We start from the raw sequence: 13,253 nt of genomic DNA, 5'->3' as shown, positions 1-13,253 counted from the left end.
TTTCAATAGTAGATCTTGTTGGGAATAATTCTTACTCTGTTGTTTCCTTGGTGTTGTTTATTTTGTTTCCTTCCTTTTCTGTTTATTAACTAGAGTCCTCTTTTTGCAATTTCCCTATTTATTCAGGTATTCAAATAAAAACTACACCTGGGTCTTTATTCTATCTTACGTATAGTAACCTGATATTATCATGTTTTGCCCATGTTATTTCAGTTTGATATCCTTTTGCTCATTTGACAAGATCCCATTCTGTTTTAAATACCTCAATACTTTCCTAAATCTTAAGATGTTTTATGCTCCTTAAAAAAATACCCTTTGGGGGCTGGAGAGATGACCCAGCCGTTAAAGGCTAGGCTCACAAACAAATAAGTTTCAGTTCCCAGCACCCATGGCTGTCTCTCCAGCCACACACACACACACACACACACACACACACACAAAATATTACCCTTTTGTAGGCAGTTTCTCCATGTCACAGCATCTGTTCCCAAATAACCACTCAGAGACTTATTGATTATAAGAGCACCGCTGATAGCTTATGCTTGTTTTTAGCTAACTCTTTTAACTTAATTAATCCATTTTTATTCATCTGTGTGCTGCCCCAAGGCTTGTTTACCTCATGTACGTACTTCCCATCCTTTTCAGTCTGCGTCTCATGGCGTCTCCTCAGACTCCACCCTTCTTCCCAGCATCCTCCTAGTCTGGTCCTCCTGCCTAACTGTAGGCCAGTCAGCCTCTTTATTAAACCAATCACAGTGTACCCTGGGGCATGGCAAATGACCAGTCCACATTCCTAAAGAAACAAGACTTTTGCACTCCCAGTAGCCACCAGCTGCCAGTGGCTCCTCAACTAAGAGTAAAGCATAGTAATATTTCATTTGTATTTTAATAAATAAAGCTTGCCTGAGGATCAGAATGCAAAACAGCCCCATTACTCAGCCATACAGGCCAGGTACTGGTGGCACACACTTTTAATCCCAGCAGCCACATGAAAGATGTTATAAGTAAATCAAGGAGAAGACTAACATGTACTCTATGATGGTCACATACAGGTGTAGAGATGGGTGGAGGAGAGACTAGAATAGGGGCATATTTTCTAGCTGTATTTGCTCAGAGAGCCGGAAGCAGGAACTCAGAGACAGTAAACATACTAGTTAACTCGGTTAAGTTCCACATCCACTGTAGCATGGGCAACCTACCAGTGGTGACATCCCCTAAGAAAATGTATTCTTTCTTTCCTAGCAGCCATTAGTTGCCAGTAGTCCCTCTGCGGGTGCAGAGCTCATGAGCTCCTCCTTCATCCGTGCTAGAATGCTGGCTGGTTTGTTCTTGTCCGTATTTTGCAGGTAGCTGCAGCTGCTGTGAGTTCATGAGAACACTGTCCTCATTGTCTCTAAAAGATGTATTGCACAGCTCTCTTCTCCATCTTCTGACGTGTAAACTCTTTCCATTCCCACTTCCCTGATCCCTAGGTGGGAGAGGTTGGCATAGCTGTTCCATTTAGGGCTGAGCATTCAATAGACTCTTACTCAGTGCCCTGGTGAGTTATGACTCTCTATATTAACCACTGCCCACTGCAAAAGGAAGCTCTTCTCATTAAAGTTGAGAGCAGCACTGATTATTTTTTTTTCTTGAGTTGGTGGCACTGGGTTGAAAGGTGATGCTCTCAGATTTTCTGGTATTAGCAAACTACATACGCTGTAGTGTTGGTCTCAGAATTGTTTTCATTCTAATTGTCATAGTATGTGCTTTTATTTGTAAAATAAGAATTTGGGACTATTAATTATAAGGTTCTTTTACCTTTTTAGACTTTAGAATCAGTTAATTCAATTTTACTTATATAAATTTATATAATTCTATGTAATTTCAAATATTGCTGAAGATTATGAAATGATATTGATACTGTGAAATATTTATCTTTGTGGAAATTAATTCTTTGATAATCCTTCATACCAGCTCCTGAATGCTGAAAGAGATGTGTTAGGAGCAATAAAGTTCTAAAAAATAAAATCCTGGGATCCTAGTTGATGTTTTTATTAGCATCTTGTTAAGTGAGCCAGTTTATTAGGTAGTATTACATACACAAAAACGACAGATCTTCTAAAATAAAATTCACTGACACAATTATTTTTATGATTTCTAGATGACTGGGCAAAATGATGTAAGCTCTCATGACAGTTTTACTTACTAAATATAGTTTTAATACAGTGTTTAAAAGGTGTTTGATATGATGTCAGAACATGTTACAAAAGGGTATGTACTGAAAAGTTCCTACCCGTTTTTCTCCATTTGATCATTCCCTAATCTCCACCCCATGTAGATGTTTCTTGTGTATCTTTCTATACTTTTTATTTCCAGGTTCAAAAACAAAAGAGAGGGCGGGAAGGAGAGAAGGGAGCAAGAGAGAGAGGGAGAGAGACAGAGAGCATAAATGTGAAAAAGTATTGTACTTTGTTTTTGTTTGTGGGTTATTTATTTGGTTTTAGGTAAATATATTATTGGCAGCAATCCAGTTACTATTTGGCGGCATTAAAATTATTTTCATTTAGATAGTATATTTCTCAGTATCAGACATCAAATACAAAGTCTGAAGACTGAGTAGCTAAGAGCACTTGCTTCTATTCCACAGGACTCCAATTCGGTTCCCAGCATTCAAATCAGGTGGCTCAGAATCCAGCTCCCTCTCTTCTGGCCTTCATGAGCATCAGCACACATGTGGCATTCAGTCATGTGGATACTCACATGTAAATAAAATAGTAAAAAATGAACACCAAATCAAAGGACTGTGTCAGTGAAGACTTCCTCTCTGTTCTTATGCACCAATTTCCAGACTTCTAAGGAGTAGCATGGTTTCTTTTACTATGTTTTACTTTGGACTATAATTCTCAAGCCCAGAAAAAAAGGATACATTATATAAAAAATTTATAGTTAGGTGAATTTCAAGCTACTTATTTTACAAATACTGAAATCATCTTGTTCTTTCCAGTTACAGGAAGCCAAACAAATGGAAAAAGAAAGGCACCGGCAGCAGCATCATCTGTTACAGTCTCCAGTAAGCCATCACGAGCCTGAATCACCTCATCTTAGATATTTGCCTCCTCAGACTGTTGATCAACTATCCCAGGAACATGAAGGGGATCTTGATCCCCATACACACGATATGGATAAAAGTCTTCAAGATGATACAGAGCCTGAAAATGGATCTGATATTTCCAGTGCAGAAAATGAGCAGACAGAAGCTGATCAGGCAACTGCAGCTGAAAGTAATCTTGAGATGGGGCTGTGGGTGCTCGCATGTGAAGGGCAGAGGTGGGATGAGTTTCTGATGAATATGGAAGGAATGACTTAAGGATTAACACAAACTTTGTGACGATTGTGAGTTTCTCTGTCAGTGGTAGAGCTAGTTGACTAACCTGCAGAGTCTCTCTTAATGACTCATTGCATCTCATGAGCATATGCTTTGTAGACTTCTTTTTAAAGAGAGTCATAAACATCCGTTACAGAATTGCATAGGTACTCTCGTTTTCTTTTTTTACATTAGTTTTATAGCAAAAGATCTACTTAGGGCTTTTAGAATATGGTTGAAAATTTCATGCCATTATTAGTTTAGGAAATATCATGCCTGTAATCTCAGGATTTAAGAGGCTGAGACAGGAAGATCATGACTTTGAGGCTGGCTTCGTGTACACAGCAAGAACTTATTTCAGAAAAAGTAGCAAAATTAAATCTAAAAACAATTTTGATTAAGTAAATACAAAAAGTTCATTTAAAATATTTTTATATCTTTTTGTATATTAGTAAGGTTTGTGTGTAAGAGTGAGTGCAGGTGTGCCACAGTGCGTGTGCAGAGGTCAGAAAACAATTTTGGATGTCAGTCTTTGCCTTTCCACGTTTCTTAAGGCAGACTAGCTGACCCGGGACCTTCCAGGAGTTCCCTGTCTCCACCTCACATCTCACTGTAGAACTGAAATTACAGACAAATGACATTTTGTGCATTCTAATGATTTGAACTCAGGTCTTTATGCTTGTATAGCAGGTACTCTACCCACTGAGCTAAGTACCTAGTTCTGTGATACATTTTCCAAGAAAGTTTCTATGTGAGTGAAGTTAAATTGTCATAAAAAAAACTAATTTTTAGATAAATTTTTATATAGAAATAAGCACATGAAATCATTTTCTCTTTATTCTTTCAGCCTGCCAGAGAGTTTGAGTTGTTTCCTTTTTTCCCCCTTAACTTGATTTGAAAAATGATAGACATTGTGCTGCTTTGTGTTGTAGATAGGTAGGGCTTCGTTAGACTTTATCTAAAATCTTGGCTTTGAGGGAAGAACTCAACTCTTTGTTTTAAAACTATGTTTTCTGGAACTCAGTAGTGGCATAAACAAATGTGTATGTGTACCTCCTTTGATGGAGGCAAAAAGGGAACCAACCTAAAGAAACTTTCCTTGGGTACTACCCATTTTATATATTTTATTTTTGAAATAGGGACTCTGACTAGCTTGGGGACTCCCCAGTTAGGCTAGGCTGGCTGACCAGCGACCCCAAGGATCTACCTGTCTTCACCTCACCAGAACTGGTATTCTAAGTATACACCACCATGCCCAGTTTACATGTATACATGTAATTCTGACTACTCTAACCTCTGTTCTCTATAGAAGTTCCTTTTCCTTATAACATGTTTTTGTTTTGTTTTGTGACCCAGTGTGTTTAACCAGGGCCATCTGTGTGACTGGGTGTGTGACTCTCCATTGGAGTCTAGTAGACTCACCAGTGAAGACCCAGCTGATGTGGCAGTGACCCCCCCCCATTCCAGGATTTATCAGTGATCACTAGTTCAGTCAGGCCTCAGGGAAGGACATCTCTTGCACCCCTCCCCCATCTGACTGTTAACAGGCCTATTCTTGTGCTGGGTGTATGTAGACCAGTCCAGTTGCTTTGAGTCCATGGTTGGAATGACAGTATCATGCCTAGGAGAAAGGTAGCATTCTGAGGCTCTTGTTTCTGTGTTCTACTCTTACTTTGTCCCGTCCCCTTGTCTAAAGTTGGCCCTTACAGGAGGTGCAGCACTTAACCTCCATCTGGTCTCGGCACCTAGTATAGTAATGAGTTCCTGCACAGAGGGTTTTCTCTGGTTAAGGCGAGAGTATCATTTGCCTTTGACACTCAACTGGTGTTTTGTTTTGAGGCAGTTTTACTCTTAACAGCCCTGGCTGGCCAGGAATGTGCTAGATATAGACCAGACTGGCCTTGAATGCATGGAGATCTTCCTGCTCTGCCTCTGTAGTGCTGACATCTACCTTTTTCATGTGTTCTGAGTATCAAACTCAGGTCCTCTTGCTTTCCTGAGAAGCACTTTACTGATAGCACGGTCTCCCCAGTCTTCCTTTTGCTGTATTTGAAAAGGCTGCCTTAGGCAGACCAGCCATTCTCACTACTAGGTAAGCTACCAACTGGTGAACTCAAGTGCTTTGTCTAAACTGCTTTTGCCATAATCGCTCCTGCTTTTCACTGTGTTTAAAGTTGATTCAAAGGATGATCTCTGACATAGGAGGGGTTTTATTTGTTCCTTCATTTATTTATACATTCAGCAAACATGTTGAGCATTCTGTGTTTTATACTCAAAGTACTAGAATTTGGGGTTAAGATGATAGATATAGCTATTGCTTCTAGTGTGTTTGCTGCTTTTAGCCATCCAATGGATCAGATGAGCGTGAACAGGTATAATAGGTTTCCTAGAAGAGGCATGCTGGGAAGTTAGGCTGAGGAGAATTAGGAAAATACCTTCATAGAGAAGGCAATGATAGTTTAGTTGAGTTGTAGTAGTTAAAAATGACTAGAAAAACTGGGAAAATTTCGAACAGAAATAACAGGCTATGAGACAGGAACACATGCATGTGAGAGGCACCACTGTAGATGTATGTCTTCAAGAAGGCAGGGTTATCAGTAGGGTAGTGTGATTATTTTGACCATGAAGGCATTGTTCTAACAGTTTAGAGTGCGTGTTTTAGAGGGCAACTTCATTAGCCATGTGAAGTTGCACATAATAGCTGACTTCTCTAGGCAGTTCTTGTGTTTATAAATAATCACACATTTTTGTCAGTTTGTGAAAAATTTAATTTACTGTTTTGTGATTTTGTATATTTACTTACATTGAAATTACAGTTTTCATTTTCTGCTGTTTGTGAGACAGAGTTTCACAAACTCTTGGAACTTACTCTGTAGACCAGGCTAGCCTCAAACTCAGAGAGATCTGCCTGCCTCTGCTTCCCACATGCTGGAATTAAAGACATGTGCCACAATTTTCAATTTCAAGCTGTTTTTAGCAAACTGCAGCACAGAATTGAAGGCTTATAAATGGTAGGAAAAATACTTACCAAGACACTTACATTTTTAATCCCACAAAGGAATCTAAAGGCTATTTTTTTTCTGGTTTATGATCTAAGTATACTGATTGAACATACTTATTTAACAGATTTCCTATTGTGACAGTTAACTTTTTTTTAGAACATGGCAAATAGTAGATTAAAAACTGTGCAATAGATTAAAAACAGGGAGGACAGGCTCTGGGAAAACAGCATTTTTAAATCATAATCCTTTCTAATAGTCTGCATGGAGACCAGTGTAGACATTACTGTAGGCAGCAATATAAAGTTGGCTGCCATTTGTTATAGGGAGGTTTTGCCAGGTGCCTGGAGCATCCTGAAGTGCCAATTGAACCACCTTGAGATACTTTCAACATTTCGAAAGCCCCAGGTGTAATCCTGTTTTGGTCTGTGGTCATCTGTACAAGCTATCAGATTCCATCAATTTCTTTAACTGTCTGAAACCTGTTTTCATTTTTATTAAATTGTATAATAAAAAATTTTTTTAGCATGAATTCAGTTTTACATTGGAAATATAGATCCTTTTGTGAAGAAATAGTGAGCAAAACATTAATATTGTCCAAAATGGCCCAATCTCTGTCTCATTAGGTTTTTTTTTTGTAGTAAAATGCAATGCTGATATTTATATCAAAAGAAGCTTCAGTTACTTTGATGCTAGATATGACAGAGTACAGACATGTCTTTACCAAGTACATGTTAATATGCACAAGACATTAAAAGCACACATTACTTTTACATCAAAATACTCTTTGACATTTGGTTCTTTTTAGGAATAATCTGTGCACTCTCATTAGTTGAGTAGTAGTTTAATAGCTTATCCAATAGAACCTTGTTAAAATGGGTTTGAATTTTAAAAATGCTTAAGTATTGTCTTAATTATGAATTCTGAAAATTTAACAATATTATAGTTTCAATTTTTCAAATTCATTTAATTTTTGTCCAAAATTTTTTTTCATTGTACATGTTTGGTAAATGTTTCTTAGAAAGTTAAAATAATTTCTTGATTTTTTTCTCTTTCAAAGCATTATCTAAAAATGATATATTGTATGATGGAGACTGTGAGGAAAAGCCACATGATATTGTCCAGAGCATTGTAGAAGAAATGGTGAACATCATTGTTGGAGGTAGTGTACTTACTTGAAATTAGTTTATTATTTTTAAAGGATTTCATCTGATCATGCATGGAAAACCTTTAATGAGAATCCAAAGAAGTGAAATTCTCAAGTTACTGTTTGTATGTGTATGTTTGCCAAATGCAGTATGCCCTGCCCCCATCCCTACAGTATGCTTTCTAAGGTTGCTAATGGATGCTCTCTTTCCCCAGATAGCATCAAACCCAGTACCTACCCCTTTTCCTGTGCACGACTGCACAGGTGTGATGATGCCCTTCCCACGCCTGTGGTCAGAAGCTCCGTGTTTTTCTTTTTTGTTTTGTTTTCTTTTGTACTGAGACAGTGTTTTGGTATTAAAGCCCAGGCTAACTTTAAATTTGTGATCCTTCTGCTTCAGCCTTTCAAATGTTGGGAGAATAGCTGTGCACCCAGCTTCCGAATGTTGAGATCATAGGTATATGCTGCCACATTTGAATGAAAATCACGGTTTCTTAAAATATATGGATGCTAAGCTTGAATTGACATAGGATCAGTGCTTCACCAAAATATTACACTATAAAATGCTCTATATGGTCAAGTTTGTTAGGCACTTCATGAACTCATGTTTCTCATAAATAGTATTATTATAGTGAAGGTCAGATTTTTGGTAAATCCATTGAAATTTCAATTTATGATGATATGCACAGGGTAAGCAGAAGACCTAGGGAATATATTAGATGCACAGGATGGATTTGAACATTGCTATTTAGCTGTAGTGACTTACCAGCACTCTCAGTATTTCTCACTCTCAGCTCCAGGAGCAGCCTTCATGTGATTGCCTTCTATCTTTTCCATTTATCATTTTGTCTAGCACAGTCCTATGTTGTGGGCACAGTTGTATGTCTCTGTAAGGGGCACATACATTAAGTCAAGATACATTGTACTCAGAAGGACAGGGATTGTGGAATGTCTGTGGATAAGAAAGAAAAGGTTACATTCCATCATTAATGAATAGTTAGAATTCAGCGAAAAATGAATGATTTCTGCTTAAAGTGAGCTAGCAGGACTTCATATAGTAGGTAACACATACAGGGGATGGCATGCATCATGTAGTTATGGAAGAACGGCAGTTGATATACTGGAAGAGAGGACTGCATTCACGTGGTGATTTGGTACAATACATGAAGTGCCCTAAAATAGGAGAGAAATCACAGGAGCTGTTTAACAGGGTTATAAGTTACAGGGTTAGGATTTTAGATTTTACTCTAAGGACAAAATGAATCAGCGTTGGTGATTTTAGAACAAAGAATTTTGATAAGAAGAGCTATACTTTAAGAAACCAGGGCGGAAGAAAGGAAGACATTACCAGACTTGTATCACAGGAGTCCAGGGGTCTGGTCTAACTGTAAGAGTGGAAATGAGAGAAAGCAGGAGTGGTAAATAAGGTAACAGACTTTTAACCAGTTAGGTAGCTGAAGAAGAGAAAGCATGTATGTCACAGGTTCTAGGGCTACTTCACAGTGTACTGCTGTTGTGGGGAGCTGCGGACTGCGTTTCTGCCACCCAGCTCCCGGCCGCCTGGCTAGCTCATGCCCCAAAATAACGACACACAAACTGTATTCTTTTAAACACTGCCTGGCCCATTGTATCTAGCCTCTTCTAGGCTAATTCTCACATATTAATTTAGCCCATTTCTAATAATTGCGTAGCACCACTAGGTGCGCTTACTGAGAAAGATTCAGCATGTCTGACCTGGTGGCTGGCTGCATCGCGTCTGGCTCTGAGAGGAGCTGCCCCGCATCTGAGCTCACTTCCTCTTCCTCCCAGCATTCTGTTCTGTTTACTCCACCCACCTAAAGGCTGGCCAATCAAATGAGTCAAGGCAGTTTCTTTATTAGCCAATGACCTTCCTCCATCATACTGCTTCACTGAGAAGACTCAACAGAGAGTTAGTTGTCTTCATTGATAAGTTTTATTATAGCCTAAAGTTTTAGAGTAGTACCATTAAAGGAAAAGATAGATGAGATATATGAAGTAAAGTCTAGAGGGAACCAGGTATCCTGATCTATTCGTGATGCCATTCAGGATATTCTTAATTCCTCCAGTTTCAAATTGTGGGATATTAGCAAAATGTTTAATATGTATTTGAGATTTCAGGACCAGAATTTTAAGTGCTCTCACATCGTACCTTTTGCCTAACATGCACTAAAATTCCAGGCTTCCAAAAGAAAAATTGGTTTGCCATAGTGTAAACTGTTTGTACAAATTGTTTGGACTTAGTGACCCACTTTGATCATCTCTGGATGGAAACACTCCCAATGTACTATATCAAAAATTAGCCAAAGAGCAATACTTAAAAGTATGCTTTTCTAAGATGAGCAATAGACCTACGACTCTTTTCTTCATCAGTAGCCTCTCTGTTTAAAACTCAATACATTAGATGTTTAGTGATATACTCTTAGCAGAATTAAGTGATAGTATAGAATTACTTGTGGAAAAACACTAACACTTTTATCTGGCATACGGATTTGACCTTCCGGTCATCTATCTGCATAGTCAAGTATATCTGCATGGTTAAGACACACAGTAGAAATGAGCACGTTGTCCTCCTGATGCACCATGTTAGTAAACTTTATGTCACTGGTGGGTGTTTGTGGAAACAACTTAAAGGGAGAGCGTGTTTCTTTTGGTCACACTTTGAGAGATTTGAGTCCAGAGTCCCTCAGTTCTGCTGATCCTGGGCTGTAGTGAGGTACACATTTGTGCTGGAAGCATGTTGTAGAGCAAAGCAGCTTATGTCCTGGCAGGTAGGAGTGAGAGACGACGTATCTCCCAGTGACTGCTTCCTCCAGCCAGTTCCCACTGGTTGACTAATGCACCTCCAGAAACAGTACCAAAACCTCAGGACCAAGCCTCAGCACATGAGCCAGTGAGGGACATTTCATATTCACATATAACACTCTGTTCCTTGCCCCCAAAGGTCCATGGATATCTCATGATGTAAAATGTGTTTAGTCTAATTCCATGAGTCTTCGAAGTGGTAACAGTTATAGCATTGTTTAAAGGTCTTCACCGAAGCGAATTCATAACCGTGAGTCCCTTAAAATTAAAACAACAAGCTATATAACTTTCCTTTCCAAAGGGAGGACTGGGAGCAAAGAAAAGCTGCAGCCCATCAGGACAAACATCAAGTCCTGGCTAGCCATTGCCCTCTGTGGCTTTGTCCATGCTCATTTTCTGGCCAGACTACAAGTTTTCAAACCCTTATGTTGGGTTTTTTGTTTTTAGTTTTTTTGATTTTTTTTTTCCTCTCAGTTCTAACTACAATCTGATTACAGGCAGCTAATAATCACTATGCTTGCTTGACTGCTGAACTGCCTTGAGGTTTGTTTCACCAGGTCAGTCTGTCCCTGTAAATTCTACATTTTACAGAGTTGCAGGACAAAAACAAAATGTAGGCAAGTTTGTTTGCTTTTTTTTGTTTGTTTGTTTTTGCTTTTGTTTTTGTTTTGGATTTTTTCCCACCACATTGTAGCATGACTGACTTCTAGGCCAATTCCTGATATTTTCTTGATACCACACAAGTTCCTTCTTCACTGGCTACTCATTTATCAGCATTCTGGTTTTCTGACCTCCCACCAGAATTAGCCATTAGAGTCTACTTAGAACACTCTAGGCCAGTAGTTTTCAAACTGTGGGTCATGACCCCATTTGGGGGACAAATGACCTTTTCACAGGGCCACCTAAGACCATCGGAAAAGACATTTAGATTGCAATTCTTAACAGTAGCAAAATTACAGTTATGAAGTAGCAACGAAGTCATTTTATGGTTGGGCGTCACCATAACATGAGGAATGGTATTAAAGGGTTATAGCGTTAGGCCGGGCGGTGGTGGCGCACACCTTTAATCCCAGCACTCGAGAGGCAGAGACAGGCGGATCTTTGTGAGTTCGAGGCCAGCCTGGTCTACAAGAGCTAGTTCCAGGCCAGGCTCCATAGCTACAGAGAAACCCTGTCTCAAGAAACAAAAAAAAAAGGGTTATAGCGTTAGGAAGGTTGGGAGGCATTGCTCTAGACCTTAGATGTAAAACAGTTTGAGAAAGCAGAACACTGCTAAGTAATCACACCTGCAGCTTTGATGGCAAAACAGCATTACTACTCATTTTTTTTGTCTTAGACTTTTTGTCCCAATAACAGATATCTGGAAGAACTAATATAAGAGGAGGAAAGAATCATTTTTGCTCAGTCCAGGGTTGTCGGGCTCCATGGTGAGACAGAACATCATGATGGGAAAATATGTGGTGGGTCAGAGCAGCTCATCTCATAAGGACAGAAAGCAAAAGGGTGGGCATGACAAGACAGCCTTTAAGGACATGCTACTAGTGACCTCCCTACAAATTAACGTGGCTTCTAAAGGTGCATCAGCAACTGGAGGCTAGGCCCTGAACACAAAATCCTGGTAGATCTGAGTCACAGCAGGTAACAGTCTATTTAAAATGGTAGTTAAAATCCTAAGGTTATCCAATAGGAAAATGTAGAGACTAAAACAAAGCCACTGTGGTATTAGGAATATTAATTAAAAGTATAAAACATTTTAAACTTTATAGAAAAAAAGGAAAGTGTTCTATGCCTATATATTCTTTTAAAATAGTGTATTATAGGCGCATGTCTTTAATCCCAGCACTCGGGAGGCAGAGGCAGGTGGATCTCTATGAGTTCGAGGCCAGCCTGGTCTACAAGAGCTAGTTTCAGACTCCAACGCTGCAGAGAAACAGTCTTGAACCCCCCACCCCCCGCCAAAAAAAAAAAAAAAAGAATTGGGTCCTGTAGCATTCTAAGCCAGTGTTCTATATTGAGGTACATCTCCAGCCCCACTTGTTTTTATATATAAAGTATTATTGTAACACAGCCATGTTGCTTTTGCAGTGCCTTCCATAGTTAGAATAGAGACTGACTTATTAACCCTAAGATATGTACTGTCTAATGTTTTACCAGAAAACATTGCCAGTACCTAATATAGGTATAGGCTAGGAAGTAAAAGTTCTTTCATTGTTCAGCAACATTTCACATAGAAAAATCTCAAATCAAGAGAAAATGTCAATGAACAGGATTATAAGCACCTTTGTCTGGATTCATGAATGAATACTTTTGCTACCTTTGCTTTATGTCTTTATACACACCTCATGCATATATAGGTCTTTGTTGGACCATTAGAAAATTGGCTGTGTATATTATGACATTTTACCCCTATATAATGCCCAGATATATTTTTAAAGTTAGGACATTATTATATGTCACCTCAATTTTATTTCCACACACAGGAAAACTGCCACCTTTTAAAAGAGTATCTAATACAGTTAAGAGTTTTCCCACTTGTCCCAAAATGTGTTTCTGATGTTCTTTTCTTGCTTCTTTTAAAGCCCAAGACCTAATCTTAGCATTCTTCATTTTCTTCCTTCCTTCCTTCCTTCCTTCCTTCCTTCCTTCCTTCCTTCCTTCCTTCCTTTCTTTCTTTCTTTCTTTCTATCTATCTATCTATGTACATATGTATATGTTTGATCTCTTTAGTTATAGTCCTCTGATCTTTATCAAAAATAATTATTTGTTTGAGAAGAAATGAGTAATAGCTGAAGTTCAATAAAATTTCTCACTGTGTAGTGTTCATCAGAGCCCAGTTTAGTGAGCTAGTGTAAATTTAAAAGTAGGCCTCTGTCTATGTACATCTGGAATAGCCTTCTGTCAGATAGGTGTGCTTATTCACAGTACAACTTACAGACCA

The 13,253-nt window shown here is 38.7% G+C and overlaps 1 protein-coding gene across 1 annotated transcript in view; it reads left to right on the top strand.

Annotated features, from left to right (window-relative positions):
• The window catches only part of Arfgef1 (ADP ribosylation factor guanine nucleotide exchange factor 1), a 95,370-nt gene that overhangs the window by 24,438 nt on the left and 57,679 nt on the right, over window positions 1–13,253 (top strand). The window contains exons 6-7 of the mRNA XM_057790301.1: window positions 2,987–3,263; window positions 7,406–7,507. Coding sequence (XP_057646284.1) covers window positions 2,987–3,263; window positions 7,406–7,507 — 379 coding nt within the window. The remainder of the gene's footprint in view (window positions 1–2,986; window positions 3,264–7,405; window positions 7,508–13,253) is intronic.

This window comes from Chionomys nivalis, chromosome 16 (assembly GCF_950005125.1).
Source record: "Chionomys nivalis chromosome 16, mChiNiv1.1, whole genome shotgun sequence".
Lineage (NCBI taxonomy): Eukaryota > Metazoa > Chordata > Mammalia > Rodentia > Cricetidae > Chionomys > Chionomys nivalis.
This window is presented reverse-complemented; position numbering and strand designations above follow the sequence as displayed.